Genomic DNA, 12881 nt, shown 5'->3' on the forward strand with positions numbered 1-12881 from the left:
CCAAGAATGCCAGTCTGGCAAGTGGGGTGTATCCTAAACAAAAGTCATGGGAACATGGATGCCCTGAACATCAGTTTCTCCAAAAGGGGAGGAGGAACTAAGTACCTCTCTCTTAGGATCAATACGACAGTGATCTCACTTAGAGGCTTTTTCACAAACTAGGATGATGGCTAGGCACAGTGTCTCATGCATGTAATCCCAGCATTTTTGGAAGCCGAGGCAGGCAGACCACTTGAGGCTGGAAGTTTGAGACCAGACTGGCCAACATGGGGAAACCCTGTCTCTACTAAAAATACAAAAATTAGCTGGGTATGGTGGCAGGTGTCTGTAATCCCAGCTACTTGGGAGGCTGAGGCAAGAGAATCACTTGAACCCGGGAGGCAGAGGTTGCAGTGAGCCAAGATTACGCCACTGCACTCCAGCCTAGGTGACAGAGCCAGACCCTGTCTCAAAAAAAAAAAAAAAAAAAAAAGATGAGACAGGCTAAGACACGCATGGATGGGATCGCCCTTGAGTGTGGCTGGGTGAATCACATCATGGCCCTCACGGGTCCTTCATGCCCTGCTGGCTCCTCACCTCCAGAAATCACCCTATTTATAATATCTGTATTTGAATTAAAGGCTTAGTTAAAGGCAGAAAAAAAAAACCCTATAAAACGCAGCCTGAAGGGAGTTGGTGGGGGTGGGGAGGGCCTAGGATGTTCAGGGACAGCTTCTCTGGAAAAGGGGCCTTAGAGTTGACGCCAGGTCAGGCACGGCGGCTCATGCCTATAATCTCGACACTTTGGGAGGCTGAGGTGGGTGAATTGCTTGAACCAAGGAGTTCAAGACCAGCCTGGGTAACATAGTGAGACTCTGTCTCTATTAAAAGAAAAGAAAAGAAAAGAAAAGAAAAGAAAAGAAAAGAAAAGAAAAGAAAAGAAAAGGAAAGAGTTGAAGCCAGAGAAGACATGCAGCATTGAGCTCTTGTGGCAGAAGGAAGAACAGCAAAGACCCTTAAAAAGACAAGTTTGGGATATTTGAGGGGCTACAGACGGTGAGTGGTTGGGAGTGTGTAAGGCAGAGGCGGGAGGGGCAGAAGCTATGCTTCATGCCGGGCCACAGAAGAGGCTTTTAAGCAGGAAAACAGTATAATAGTCTCTCTCTATATAAATATCACACTGGCTTCCAAGTGGCGAGTGACCTTGGAATAGTAGAAAGGAACGAAATGTGAACATGAAGGAGCCAAGAGTTGTGGCTGGGAGCCCAGGGAGGAGGCTGCCATGGTCCTCCGGCCAACAGAGGTGGTGATGGCGGCTGAATCCCTGAGACGTCATGGAGCAGTTCTTGTTTCAGGCTTGAATGTAGGGTGTGAGACAGAAACAGAGGAAGCAAAATAAGAGTTAGTAGGTTTTTGGGACATTGATTAACTGACTCACCTGGTAACTGCAGTTGTTGATGAATGAGTGGACTTCCCTTTCCCATGCGATTTCCATCCTGGTGGCTATTTGCCAAGACTGCTGCTCTGTTCTTACCTTTCTGTGATACAAGGCTAGCATACTCACCGTCCAGCGTTGTTGGACAAACAAAATGGAAAATGGATAATACTGATGTCAAACTTTCTGAGAAGAGACAAGTGGAGTAGACACAGAGGCCCTTCTTCTTGTTTCGGGTCGGCCAACACACAGATGAATGTTACCCCTCCCATCAAGCCTGTGGAGTAGATATTGCTATCGTCATTTCACTGAGGGTAGGACTGAGGCCCAGGACTGAGTTTGTTTAACTGGGCTATGGCCACAGTGCGTGGGCTCAGGTGTGCAGAGTTGAAGGTGAGCGGTGGTAGAGTAGGGTCAGTTGACATAATCCTTAGAGATGGGAGGGAAAAGAGGACACCATGTTTGTGAATGCCCTGCTTTCTAATCCCAGTACAGAACAGAGGGATCCCTGCATTGTGATTTACTGAATGAGTTTCAAGGAAGTAAAGGGGGGTAGGGGGAGTGGGGAGACTCCAACACACTCCAACAAAGGAGGTAGCCTTGAACCTCCTTTGAAGTGCAATGCAAAGAAGTCAGTCTCTCCACACAGGACTGGAGCTGAAAGCTGAGAGCCAGGAGGGTAGACACTGATACTGATGCTGATGCTGACTGGTTAGCTTGAATAGAATGTGCCTGGAGGCTGGAAGGGCTGAGGGAACTGACTCTAAGCATGTGCAAAGGCCTGAGGCCGTGAAGCAAGTTCCGCATGACTTGACCCAGTCGCTTCTACAGAAGCACCGTGGCTTTGTACACCCGAAACCATCCTGGTCTGTCTCGTCCCTGCAGAAGTTGCAGCCTCTTGGCCCAGGCCTGGGGAGCTGTCCTCTTCTCTTCCAGGAGGTTAAACCATTCTGTCTCCCCATCAGAGCCCCATAGCTAGGTGGGGAAGCTCAGAGCAGCCCCAGGGATCCTCTCTGGCCTGGGCACATCTGTTACTGCCCTTCATCATGCTTGCTATGGGTCTGTATGTTTTCCTGGGTAGTGAGCAACTTAAGTCAGAGAATGGGTCTTAGTCATCTTAGTATCCTCAAAGCCCGGGCCGATGCATGGTGCCCAAAGGAGATTTGCTGAGTCAGTGGATACATTTCCTGTGAGGCTCAGGCTCCCTACCAGCATCCCTATCATCTGGCTTTCCTGGGTAGCTTCAAAGCATGAGACCTGAGCCACTGACCTGGCTGCTAGCTGATCCTGAGGAGGAGGACATGCCAAGAAACAGCAACTTCCCTTCCCGTCTTCACAAAAAGGAGCCCCTGACCCAAAATCCAACCTCAGGAAGCACACAGAAAAAATGCCTGGAAGGAAACATTACTGAATGGGGGGCAGGGGGGAAGAGCCTGGGTTCCAGGCCCAAGTCTGGAACCAACAAACTGTATGGCTTTTGGCAAGTCACTTAACCTCTCTGTACCTTTCCCTTTCCCACTTTGAAACAGAGAGGCACTATTGTAGGTTAAGGTCAGGACTCTGACCTCACACAGCCTAATTTTGAATCCCTGTTACACCACTTACCGGCAGCAACCACTTAGATCTGTGACCACGGCCCAGTTATACAAACTCCCCAGACCTTAGTATTCTGTTGATGAGATGGATAATAACAGTATCCATTTCATAGAGTTGTTGGGATGTTAGTACAGCTAGTTTCTATTTAGTATGTGTAGGGTAGTGCCTGGCACCTGATAGGTGAGTTATGATTGTAATGTTGTCTTTTTAAAAATGATGACTGCTATTCATGCCTCCCAGAGTTTTGGTGATGATCTCCTGACATCATGAATTAAAAAGTAGGGAGGAATTCAGTAGGTATCTGGTCTTCTGTGGCCTTTTTTTGTTTTAAAATCTCACAAGAAATTCCTTCTTTTTTCAGCGGAGCCAGCACCCGGCACACACCCCAGCTGACAGCTTTCCATGACAAAGGCAAGACCGCCAGGTCTCTAGCCCTGAAGCCAGCAAGTCTCCAGTCTCAGGAAAACAAGGGAAGGAGGGGAGGGTTCATGAACAACCTCAAGGTTTAACTACTAGAGCAGCTCAAGAAAATAAAAACCCGTTAGACCCTGAGGATTTAGAATCTTTCCAAGTCTGGAAAGTCTCTGGAGGGAAGAGAAGCAGCTTGGGACTTTGCTCTGAGGTTCCGAGCAAAGTTTGGCCCTTTTTGTCCTGGGAGGGACTTGGGACTTGTGAGTGCCCTCAGGGGCTGGAGAGGGTGGTGGTGGAGGGGGGAGGGGTACAAAAGCTCACAGCTCTGAAGCCTCTGGTCTCCCAGGCTGCTGTTTTTCCAGTGAGTTCAAGAATGGGATGAAGAATCTAAAAGTGTCCAGAAAGAAATCTGAAACCTGCTTATTAATTCCTCACCTTCTCCTTTGCCATCTTACTCTGAATGGTTCACTAGGGCCTAAAGGCTGGAAGGCAGCTACTCAAACTTATAAATGTGCTGCTAAATGTCCTGTTATACACAGAACAACCTCTACAATAGAGAATTATCCAGCCCCAAATATCAGTACCGCTGATGACTGAGAAACCCTGGTCTAGTTAGAGGCAAGTTTCCAGCTATTTCCTTGGAAATGATGGGCTGCATGCAGTCCTCCTAAGGACCACACTCCAGGATGCAGAGCTCTCCTTGAGGCATGAGGCCTCAAAGCACCGTTTCTTTCTGTAGTAGAGACTGTTTGCTGCACTGAAATTCAATTTAATTTAAATAACAGAACCATTAATCTATTAGAAATAAACCGGCCGGGTGCGGTGGCTCACGCCTGTAATCTCAGCACTTTGGGAGGCCGAGGCGTGTGAATCACTGGCAGGCAGTCAGGAGTTCGAGACCACCCTGCCCAACATGGCAAAACCCATCTCTACTAAAAATACAAAAATTAGCCAGGCGTGACGGCATGTGCCTGTAGTCCCAGATACTCAGGATGCCAGGGAGAATTGCTCGAACCCACAAGGCGGAGGTTGCAGTGATGCAGTGAGCCAAGATTGCACCCCTGCACTCCAGCCTGGGCAACAGAGTGAGACTCAAACAACAACAACAGCAACAACAACAGCAACAACAACAAAAAACCCAAAATGCTCATAAGCCTATAAAGATCCTCCTGAAGAGTAATTGTCTCATTTCAGCCTTTTCAGATGTGGGTAGGTGGAATGAGAAAACCAATTGTTTGCTCTTCCCACAGTGGTTTGTTGCCACGCTGCTCACATCTCTAGTTCTTATGGACAAAGAAGCTGAAGACAGGAAAGCAGTAATGCCCAGGAAGCCAGAAGTGATCCCACTTTAAGTTTATTTCATGTGATTCTTCTTCTCAGCATGCAGTGAACTTTCTCAGGAAAAACTTTTCTTTGCTGCCGCAGTTTACATTATAAATTAATTTACAAATATAGAGTTGTGCTAGAAACAATATTTATATAAGTCCATGATATTTTCATATACAAAAATATCCATAGAAACCGTTTTTTTGAACACATACTATGGGAGTAGGTAGTCTTTGGTTGTCTTTCTGCATAATGTTTAAGTAATGGTGATGTCATTTGTACCTCAATAAGCTGTTTAAAAAAATAATTTTCTGTATGTATATTTCAAAATAAAACATTTTTAACGTAATGCTGTGAGAGTCTCGGGGTGAAAAAATACACAAGGAATTTTAAATTTTTACAATGTGCTTCTGTTCCTGTTTCTAAAAAAGTTAAAACTCCAAACTAGCCACGCTCACATCCAAAAACATGGTACAAAGGCAACTCACAGGACGATAAATTCACTTTTGTGGAACACTGTTCCCATAAATTTGACAACTCTCTGCATTTTAATGAACACTTTTTGAATAAAAAATCTGTTTTTTTTTTTTTTGAGACAGAGTCTCACTTTGTCACCCAGGCTGTCCAGGCTGTCATACAGTAGCATGATCTCAGCTCACTGCAGCCTTGACCTCCCAGGTTCAAGTGATCCTCCCACCTCAGCCCCCCAAGTAGCTGGGACTACAGGTGCATGCCACCACACCTAGCTAATTTTTGTTATTTTTTGTAGAGATGGGGTTTCACCATGTTGCCCAGGATGGTCTCAAACTCCTGGGCTAAAGCACTCTGCCCGCTTAGGCCTCCCAAAGTGTTGAGGTTACAGGCTTGAGCCACTGCGCCGGCCCTGAATAAATTCTGTCATTTGGCAACTAGTGGATGAGTGTACCAGGCACTCTACTGGGCACTAGAAGGTTGACTTTAAAAATTATTCAAATGATACCTCTGAGAAGTAACAGAGTGCTAAAATAAATAAGATTAAATATATCTTTTTAAAAACTGACCACAAATGGTTTATTGTATCAAAAACTATAAAATCCCATTTCTTCATTATTTAAAAAGTATTTTGTAGACACAGTCTTGCTGTGTTGCTCAGGCTGGTCTCAAACTCTTGGACTCAAGTGATCCTCCCATCTCAGTCTCCTAAAGTGTTGGGATTACAGGTGTGAACCATTGCACCTGGCCTAAAATTCCATTTAAGAGTTTTTATTTTGGCTGAACATGGTGGCTCACACCTTTAATCCCAGTGCTTTGGGAGGCAGAAGTGGGCAGGTCACTTGAGTCCAGGAGTTCAAGACCAGCCTGGACAACATAGTGAAACCCCATCTCTACACAAAATACAAAAAAACTAGCTAGGTGTGGTGGCATGCACCTGCAGTCCAAGCTACTCAGGAGGCTGAGGTAGGAGGATGGCTTGAACCCAGGAGATTGAGGCTGCAGTGAGCTGCGTTTTTTTTTTTTTTTTGAGACCCCCATCAAAAAAATTTTAATTAAAAAATTATTTTAAAATAAAAAAATTTAAATTTAAAATTTTACAAATTAAAAAGTTAAAATATTAATTCAAAAGTTTAAAAAATTAGCTGCACACCTGTGAGCCCAGCTACTGGGGTGGGTTGGGGGAGCTGAGAAAGGACCACTGTTTGAACCTGTGAAGGTTGAGGCTGCAATGAGCCAAAATCTCACCACTGCACTTCAGCCTGGTTAAGAGAGGGAGACCGTTTCAAAAAACAAAACAAAACAAAACAACAACAACAAAAACCCACACACACACACACACAAAAGCTATTTTTAATACAATTCTAATAATACTTTGTTAGAAAAGGAAATACCCAGGATACAAGCTAAAAGGGAGAGGATGCCAGGCTAACCATTACAAAATAGGGCAATGGTCACCCCAGATCTTGGACTCTGACTGCAGGATTCAGAGGTGCTGCCCAGGGGGAACGCACCAGATGACTTTTATTTTCAACTAGAATCTTTGGTCAAATGACATCTAGTTTATGTACTTATACTTATAACTGGCTATGGAGGCTGGTTTCTCGGTTTTGTAGAAGTAGAACACAGAAGTTACAAGTACCAGCTCTGGAACCAGACTGTCTGGGTCTGATCCTGGCTCTAGTTTACTATCAGTCTCACCTTGGAAAGTGGTCACAACTGTTTTTGTGGCCCCCTGTGCACATTTGAGCTTGCAATCCTGGTATACAGTGATGATCAAAATAGACAAAGTGACCTGACGTCCTGGAGTTTCACTTCCCTTACTTGGAAAACGGGGGTTAGTAATAATAGCCACCACCCAAGGTTGCTGAGAGGATTGAATGAATACATGACAAGTGCCTAGAACAGTGCCTGGCACACGGGGCTGCCTGTGCCATTTTATTGCGGTTAGAATATACCACGTACCAGACAGAGGTGATTTGTGTGCTGCCTATGCATAGCTCAAGGATTTGTGGTGTTGCCTAGGACAGTATGATAAACAACCGAAAAAAAAAAAAAATCTTTAGAGGCAAAGGACACAAAGTTGGAGGTTTCCTATAAAAATTGAGATATCTGGCTCTTCTATAAAAATCAGAATGTTGGCTGGGCGCAGTGGTTCACGCCTGTAATCCCAGCACTTTGGGAGGCCGAGGCCGGTGGATCACCTGAGGTCAGGAGTTTGAGACCAGCCTGGCCAACAAGGCGAAACTCTATCTCTACTAAAAACACAAAATTTTAGCTGGGTGTGGCAGCGGGCGCTTGTAATCCCAGCTACTCGGGAGACTGAGGCAGGAGAACTGCTTGAACCCGGGAGGCGGAGGTTCAGCGCCACTGCACTCCAGTCTGGGCAAGAGAGCGAGACTCTTGTCAAAAAAAAAAAAAAAAAAAAAATCAGAATGCTGCCATGGGAGAGAGAAAGAACCAGCTGTTCCCAGCAGCCTTCTGTTAGTCAGTCCCAACTACCCTCTACTGCTTCAGTTGCCAACTGATGTTAGTTTTCTCACCCAGTAACTTTGTTGGCTTATGTTTTTTTAGCCGTCTGTACACACTTGAGCTTGCAATCCTGGCATACAGTGATAAGCAAAATAGACATGGTCCCCGCCCTCACGGGGCTCACAGGCTACCTATCACAGAAGAGAGTGAAACGGATTTCTCTCTGGAGAGGCCCACATGCAGAGAAAACTGTAAAAAGCTCGCTGGGTTGTAGAAAGAGTTATCTACTACACCCTTGCTACTCCAAGTGTGGTCAAAGGACCACAAGATCACCCAGGAACTTGACAGAAACGCAGAACTCAGGTCCTACCCCAGACCTACCGACTTGGAATCTGCATTCTAATCAGCATGTGTGCACGCCTCAGGTGTGCATACTCAAGTCTTGAGAGCCTGCTCTATACCTCAGAGCCCTCTCGGGGGTAGATGAGGCTGTTGACCATGCTAAAGTTGTGGAAAGGGCTGCTGAAGGGGCTGCTTTGGCCCCCGCTGGTGCTGGCGGGGAAAGGGCTGTAATAGGAAGATCTCTGGCCGGTGCTATTGCTGGTGCTATTGCTCAGTTGCAAGGTGTCTGCTGAGGCCTCTGAGATGGAGGTCGGGGAGAACATGCTGCTGGAGGGCAGCTGGGCCCCCTGGATCCCTAGGTGGCGGCTGCCAGGGAGAGCCCGCTGGGTACTCACACTGCTGCTGACACTCAAGGAGCTGAGGCTGCCGAAGAAAGTGTTGAGACAAGGGGTGGAGGTGAGCATGGGTCCTCCAGGAGACGAGGCAGTACTCTTGGTGCCCTCCGGAGGCTCTGGGGAGTGGGAAGGCCTCAGCAGAGTGGAGGGGCTCTCTTCTTCTGGCTTCCCACCCACTCCAGACCCCAATCCTGAGGAGAGCCCTTCTTCGGACTTTGATGTCCCGGCAGCCACTGTGGAGCCATTGCTGGCCTCAGAGCGGCGCTTTCGCTTCCGACGGAAGTTCCCGTTGTCAAACATTTTCTCGCAGTTCGGATCCAGAGTCCAGTAATTACCCTTTCCTGAGAAGATGAGAAAAACCAAGTGAGAGAAGGACCTGTTTTATGCTTGTTTACTCAGCTTCATTTCTGGGAGGAGGAGAGCAGACTCTCATTAGATGCTGACAAAGATGCTCAATTCACTCTAATATTCAAACCAATCCTCTTTTGGGGAAAATGTTACTCTTCGCTTCAGAGAGAAATCCAGAACAAAGATGTTCTGGCCACCTCTACCTCCTCCTGGTAGTGTCTGCTTCTTAAATCTGAAGACCTAATTTCATTTCTGAGACACTTATAATTAAATCATGTAACACCTTCACTAATTCTAGATCCAAATTGTATGACCGTGCAAAGTCATGGAATCCTGATACTACTTAAAGTTGAGCCTTAGACTGGGCCAACGTAGTGAGATGTCTACAAAAAAAAAAAAAAATTGAGCCTCCATTTCTTTATTTATAAAATAGAGATAAAGATAGTACTAATTTAGTGGATTGACTGTGAGGATTAACTATATCAGCATAGTAGCTGGCACACAGTAAGCAGTGCAAAAACAGCACTTATAATTATTATTCGTTGAAAGTGCATCATTCCCCACCTCTGAAAAAAATGCCCCACTGGAGAAAGGCAATCTCAAAATGACAAAAAAAATTATTACTGAGCAATTGTTTTAACTATGCATTGGATGGCATAAATTTTGAGTATGAGGAAGCTCCTGGAAACTACATCCCCTCCTCATTTTGGGCAGGACCTGCCCCTACAAATCCTGCAAATGTTTCACCCATTGGGTAAATACATTTCAGACACCAGGGCCTCATTTTTCTGCATGTAATGCTAGTTTTGTTCTATTTACCACAAGTGAGGTAGAAAAGATCTATCATCTTGGAGGATTTTACATCCCAAAAGCTTTTTTCACTTCTAGTAAAAAGAATTCAACGTTTGAGAGTGCTGTAGAATGCTTATCTTGTGGTAAGTGCTTCACACGGATAACCTCAGCTATTCCTTACAGCTTTACAGCGATAGGCAATATTACTGCGTCCACTTTTCAGATAGGAGAACTGGGGTGCAGACTGGTAAGTAACTTGTCATATTCCTAGTTAGTCATAGTCAGGATGTAAACAGGCTGGCTCCAGACTCAGCATTAAAATATATATATATATATATATATATATATATATATATTTACTTATATTCTCTGAGATAGGGTCTCCCTCTGTCACCCAGGCTGGAGTACAGTGGCATAACCTTGGTTCACTGCAGTCTTGACCTCCTGGCCTCAAGCCATCCTCCCACCTCAGCCTCCCAGAGTAGCTGGTACAACAGGCGTATATCACTATGAATGGCTAAAAGACTCAACATTCTTGCTGGGCACAGCGGCTCACGCCTATAATCCTAGCAGTCTGGGAGGCCGAAACGGGTGGGTCACTTGAGCTCAGGAGTTCGAGACCAGCCTAGATAACACAGGGAAAGCCCATCTCTACATAAAATACAAATTAGCCGGGCACTGTGGCATGCGCCCATAGTCCCAGCTACTTGGGAGGCTAAGGCAGCAAAATTGTTTGAGCTGGTGAGGCAAAGGTTGCAGTGAGATCGTGCCACTGCACTCTAGCCTGGATGACAGGAATGAAACTGGCTCAAAAAAAAAAAAAAAAAACCCTCAGCATTCTTAACTAACCACTGGGCTAGGCTGCCTCCACTGAACCATGTTCTGCAAATAGTTACAGGAAAAAATATATATACATAACTACAATTTCAATAATATCTCCACCTATCTGGATATGTATATTGTGCCACAATGGTACCAACTTTGACAAAAAAAAAACTAGCCATAGACCCTTGAACTTTTAGGATAAAGTCCAGAAGAGTTTACATGACAATTTACATGATAATCTTGGGTGGTACAAAAGCCAAATCAAAAGGATGCATCTTCTAGGACTGCATACCCTGCCCAATACAGTAGCCACTAGCCACACACGATTACTGGGCACCTGAAGTATGGCTAGTCCAAATTAAGATGTAGTGTAAAATACACATGGGATTTTGAAGACTTAGTACCGAGAAAATAACAAAGAATCTCATTAGTAATTTTCATATTTGTCATATGTTGAAACAATATTTTGGATTATTTAGTTTGCTTTGTATTTCCATTGGAGAGTGGTGCTCCACAGTGACTTCAGGGATGAGCTCATTCTGAGCTCCAGAATATTCACATAATTTACACAAAATCCTGGATCTCTGTAATGTGCAACTAAAATGGTTTCACCTCTCTTCTCTTTTTCCTATCACAACCCCCTTCCCTTTCCTTGTTCTGGGCTCCTTCTGAAAACCTCGAGTAGGATTCCGTTTCTCTCTTCTTGTTAATCATTTCTCCACCTCCACCGCTCAGAGCAGGTAACACTCACTCCACTGTAAGACAGACCTCCTCACTCCAGGAGCAACTGGGCTTAGACCAAAACCGCAGCAAATTTGGGATATTCATTTCTAAATTTCTAACTGGTGAAGGTACCCAAACTGCAATTTGCAGGACCTCCCTGCTAAAGTTCTCCCATTCCAGACCCCCGTCTCATGATGCCCGTGCCACTATCTCTAGGGGTAGGCACCGTACTTGCTCTATTCAGGACACAGTGAGCCTCTTTGGAACCCGATGAGGAGGAAGTGCACCTAGGGACAGCCGGGCTGGCCCCCAGTTCTCCCACCGCGTCTTCTGCGAAACGTGATGGAAATCCCAGCTCACGTGGATCCCTTTATAACAATCCCTTATTTGAGAGCTTACTTGTAAGTAGACCCTCCCTTCAAAAGGCCTGATGAACACCACCCAGGGGTAGCCGCCTGTTCTGGGATACAGATTTTTTTCGTTTCTCTAATTGGCCCGCCTCTGCGAGTGGATGTAAAGGTTAAGCTCCTTTCTCACTGAGTCTTCCTCCCGAAGATCCCCTGCTCCTTCCCTTTGTCCTCCGGTTGGGTGGTTTATTCCTCCACCCGCTCCCACCCGCAGCCTGGACAAGAAGACTCCTGGCAGATCTTCCAGCCGCACACCGACCCTGGCGCCGGCCCTCGCGCCCCGCGTCCGCCCTCCCCGGCTGGGAAGCACCTGCCGGCGGCCCTCACCTGGGTCGTCCTCGTCGCGGGGCACCTTCTTGAAGCAGTCGTTGAGCGACAGGTTGTGGCGGATGGAGTTCTGCCAGCCGGCCTTGCTGCGCTGGTAGAAGGGGAAGCTGTCGGCGACGAACTGGTAAATGTGGCTGAGCGTGAGCTTGCGCTCGGGCGCGCTCTGAATGGCCATGGCGATAAGCGCCGAATACGAGTAGGGCGGCCGCACCATCTTCATCAGGTCCTCGCGGCTGGCCATGGACAGCCAGCCCAGTTCCCCGGGCCCCGCGGGCGCGGCGGGCGAGGCGGGCGCGGCGGGCGCGGGCTGAGCGAAGGGCCGCTGAGCGCAGCCGAAGGTGCCGGCGGCGGGTGGAGGCTGCAGGAAGGGCCCGGCCGCGGCCCCAGGGGGCGGCGGCGGCGGCGGCGGGGCGCCCAGGTACGCGGCGGCGGCTGCGGCGGCGGCGGAGGGCGGACCTCCCACGCCGGGCCCGTTGAGCCACAGGTAGGGGTTGGCGGCGGCGGCCGGCGGCGCGGCGTAGTCGGCCAGCCCGTAAGGCGCCCTGGCGGCCGGGGGGGCGCCCGGGGCGGCGGCGGTGGCGGCGGGCGGGGGCAGGCCGGGCTGCGAATACACTCCGAAGTTGTCGCCGCAGTAGAGGGCCATGTCGGCTGCCGTGGGCGGCTGCGGCGCGGCCGCGGCGAGGGGCGAGCGGGGCTGGTCTCGCCGCTCGGGCGAGAGCATCCCTTTGGGGGCCAAACCTGCGGCTCCGCCTCCACCCGCGCTGGGCGCCCGGTGCTCCGGGCCGAGGTCGGGCGGGTGCTCGCGGAGCGCCTGCGAGCTGGCCTCTTATAACCGAGCCCGGCGCGGCTCCTCCTGGGCTGGCCCGGAGCGGGGCGGTGGCCGCGGGCCTGGGCTCTCCACGCCCCCGCCACGCCCCACCTGTCCGCGCGCCCGAACCCGAAGCCCGCCCGCCCCGCCCCTACCACCCCTCTGCCCGGGCCCGGGAGCCTCGGGGAGGCCGGCGCCTCCAGGTTTCGGGCGAAAAGCAGCAC

At 48.4% G+C, this 12881-nt stretch overlaps 1 protein-coding gene across 1 annotated transcript; it reads right to left on the reverse strand.

Annotated features, from left to right (window-relative positions):
- Positions 1–6410: 6410 nt before the first annotated feature.
- FOXI3 (forkhead box I3) lies at positions 6411–12650 on the reverse strand. The gene is made up of 2 exons (XM_008008477.3): positions 11850–12650; positions 6411–8768 (listed from the first exon to the last, which is right to left on the reverse strand). The coding sequence occupies exons 1-2, from the start codon at positions 12568–12570 to the stop codon at positions 8146–8148; spliced, it is 1344 nt and encodes a 447-aa protein (XP_008006668.2). The 5' UTR covers positions 12571–12650; the 3' UTR covers positions 6411–8145.
- Between the last annotated feature and the right edge of the window lie 231 nt (positions 12651–12881).

Source organism: Chlorocebus sabaeus, chromosome 14 (assembly GCF_047675955.1).
Source record: "Chlorocebus sabaeus isolate Y175 chromosome 14, mChlSab1.0.hap1, whole genome shotgun sequence".
NCBI lineage: Eukaryota > Metazoa > Chordata > Mammalia > Primates > Cercopithecidae > Chlorocebus > Chlorocebus sabaeus.

Coding starts and splice junctions, on each gene's coding strand:
- FOXI3 (XM_008008477.3), bottom strand. CDS start 12,570: ATGCTCTCGCCCGAGCGGCGAGACCAGCCCCGCTCGCCCCTCGCCGCG. Junction 8,769..11,849: donor CCGCGACGAGGACGACCCAG/GTGAGGGCCGCC, acceptor TCATCTTCTCAG/GAAAGGGTAATTACTGGACT.